The sequence below is a fragment of the Saccostrea cucullata genome, unplaced genomic scaffold (genome assembly GCF_032062105.1).
Source record: "Saccostrea cucullata isolate Sc308-1 unplaced genomic scaffold, CSIRO_AGI_Scuc_v1 ctg171, whole genome shotgun sequence".
NCBI lineage: Eukaryota > Metazoa > Mollusca > Bivalvia > Ostreida > Ostreidae > Saccostrea > Saccostrea cuccullata.
Window position 1 is genome coordinate 534,610 of NW_026926065.1, and position 2,891 is coordinate 537,500.

General features: G+C 38.4%; 1 protein-coding gene across 1 annotated transcript; it reads right to left on the bottom strand.

The window, feature by feature from the left end:
- Window positions 1-975: 975 nt before the first annotated feature.
- LOC134270605 (E3 ubiquitin-protein ligase TRIM36-like) lies at window positions 976-2,631 on the bottom strand. The gene has a single exon (XM_062752834.1). It carries the CDS (start codon window positions 2,629-2,631, stop codon window positions 976-978), a length of 1,656 nt encoding a protein of 551 aa, XP_062608818.1.
- Between the last annotated feature and the right edge of the window lie 260 nt (window positions 2,632-2,891).

A 2,891-nucleotide genomic window follows, 5' to 3' on the forward strand; every position in this document is an offset into this window, starting at 1 on the left:
GGAAAACACATTATAAACAAGTATGACAAAAAATCTTAGCTGCTCTTGAATGTACTAACATTGTAAAATTTGGTTGGAAACATCATGCATTGTAAAACTCAGTGTGAGCAGAATTTCCTTCGAATTCATATTGCCTTGAGTTGATTTCAGATCTACACATTCCCCACGTATTGTTTATATATTTTTCAGAACCGGGTGCATTTCATTGCCAAACGTTGACTTATCTAAGAAGAGTTTGGATGGAAATGACGAAATTTACAATGGTCTTTGGTAGGTTTGATTTTATGGCATTCATCCCCGGAAAACTTCACAGATCCGTTGGGTTTTAACGTTACTTTACTACTAATGCTTCCATTACTACAAAAAATCTTTACTGAATACACTGTCTTGGCAGTTTCAATCTTAGTTCGAAAAATGAGTGTCTAATAACCGAATAAAATAAAGGTTTAATCAAGATATCAAGGATATCAAACTGAATATTGACTATAGCTTAAAATTGTTTTCAAAAATCAACACTATACTCAATACTCATCACTTTTCTTTTTTATACGACTAAGATTTACTGTATACAGGGAAATTTTCGCCCCCGTTTTATTTTCGCCCCTTTCGCCCTACCCTCAATAGGGCGAATTTAAAATGGGGCGAATTGAAAGAACACTGTATAAATTCTTAAAGAGAACTGGGACTGGGCGAATTTAAAACGGGGCAAATTTGTAAGCAAATGTTAAAGGGCGAAAATAACACCGGGCGAAAATAACCCTGTATACAGTATTATCGAAGGAAGAAAACTGATCATGAAAGACAGGTCAAATTTTACGTAGGATCAAGTCAAAGTGAGAGTTGTTGCTCTTATCAAAGGGTCACTGAACCTTAAAAGGTTACACAGTATACTTTGTCTCTATTTAAAGTCTTTCCACAGTTAAAATTATTTCGCCTTTATTACTAGGAAAACATTTGAGACATGAATTCCTTGACTTATATGTAATTATTGTACTTCATACAGTTAACAATGTCACTATTGCCACTTCCAACGAACATAACGCCATCCTTCATGCTCAGTCCAAGCGGTTCAATATTCCCGCATGCTGGAATGAAGGCGAGAAAATGGCCGTCGGCATCAATCACGTGGATACAACGACTTCCGCTGTCCACTATAAATATCCTCGACATCTTGTCTGTGTCAGTGGCATATGGTGAGAAAGCCCGTTCTGAGCTGATTTTTCCGTCATACTTGAAGCGAAGTTTGCCCCACTTACTCACCACTATAACCTGACGTGCTCGAAAGTCACTCACGCAGACGTCCAAGTTTCTATTTTCAGCTATAAACATCGTGTAACCGCCACTGCTATAAAGAGGCTTCCCATTGCTATCGTACTGTATTTCCTGTATTACAACGGACTTCGAGAATCGAACAACCTTGCTTTCGTGCTCATTATGACTCTGCATGCACACCAGAAGTTCGCCAACACACGAGGGACAAATTCCTGAAGGTTTCCACCCGTCCAGTGCAACAATTCTTTTAATTTTCCCGCCATTTACAAGATTCACACTCCTATCGTTCCAGTCGCTATACAAAAGATCTCCATGTTTGGTCAAACATACATCGCAGGGCCAATTTCCCGTTAACGTATCAACTGTCTCTAAAAGAGTATTTTGGCTGTCAAAACGCTTCATTATTTTATCTTTACCAGTGATCCAAACTTCTTCCTTTGAGACGCATGCTACCAGATTGTCTGAAGGGAAGCCACTTTTAATTGTTTCGAATGTTTGCTTTACCTCTGCAGGAACGAAGACATTTCTGTCTTGATTTTTAGGTTCAGGAGTCAGAAACCCAAACTTTGTAAAAATATCTTCAACCTTGACTGGCCTGAGTGTAAACTGAGGAATTTCGAATTCAGTATACTCTGGAATTTTCTTAAATTCCCCAAGGCCCCTTTCATATTTCAGAATTTCTTCTGCTTTGTTATTCTTCAAGATTCTCAGATTGTCTGTCAGAACGTTCTCAGTTCTGACTAGAAGCCCCTTGAGTGTTACAATGGTATCATCAATGGATGACAAATGACGTTGCTTGATCTTATCTACGTCATCAATATGGCGGCTAATAACGCAATCTACAACTTCATGCCATTTCTTGCCGTGATGCTGTATTTTCTTTAGCAATGGGTCATACTGTTGAGGCACTTTATTTTTCTTTTCCTGCAACTCGCACATCAATTTTGTCAACGTTTCTCGAAAAGAACTCTCCAGATAGCAGGTTTCCTTTTGGATAATTTGACGCTGACTTTCGCATATTTCAGAGAGGTCCGATACAGCATGTTGCTGATGTGGACCCAGAAGACATTTCCCGCATATAGGACAATTACACATCTGGCAGAACATAATACACTCCATTTTTTCTTGACAAGTACAGCGTGGAGCGATAGGTTTGACATACCGCTCGGCGTAGGGAACGATATCATGGACTTTGGAAAGGTAGCTCGTAAGATGTTTGCCTGCGCATTCTCCACAAAACTTGGCGTCGCAACTTCGGCAGTAGATATCAACCTGATTGGAGCATCCATCACAACGAACCACGTCCATGTCTTGTTTTGGTCCTGGAAAATATTGGCTTCCTGCATTTACTGCGGACATAGTACAAAGTACAAGCAAATAATTGAAATGAAAAGAATACGTTTATCACTTGCAGATGGACTGTGTTTTTGAAGACATATTGTATTGAAGCCAAATACATTGCAACAACTTAAAAAATCTTTAAAAATATATTAAGATTTCCCATACCTCAAACAGCATACATTAAAACATATATATAAATCTTCACGAAAGCAATTTATACCGGTGTTTATATGAATTTTCTCGATCCAACTACACATCAGTGATAAAAATCACGTTAT

Excerpts from the sequence above, each read along its gene's own strand:
- LOC134270605 (XM_062752834.1), bottom strand. The coding sequence starts at position 2,631 with ATGTCCGCAGTAAATGCAGGAAGCCAATATTTTCCAGGACCAAAACAA.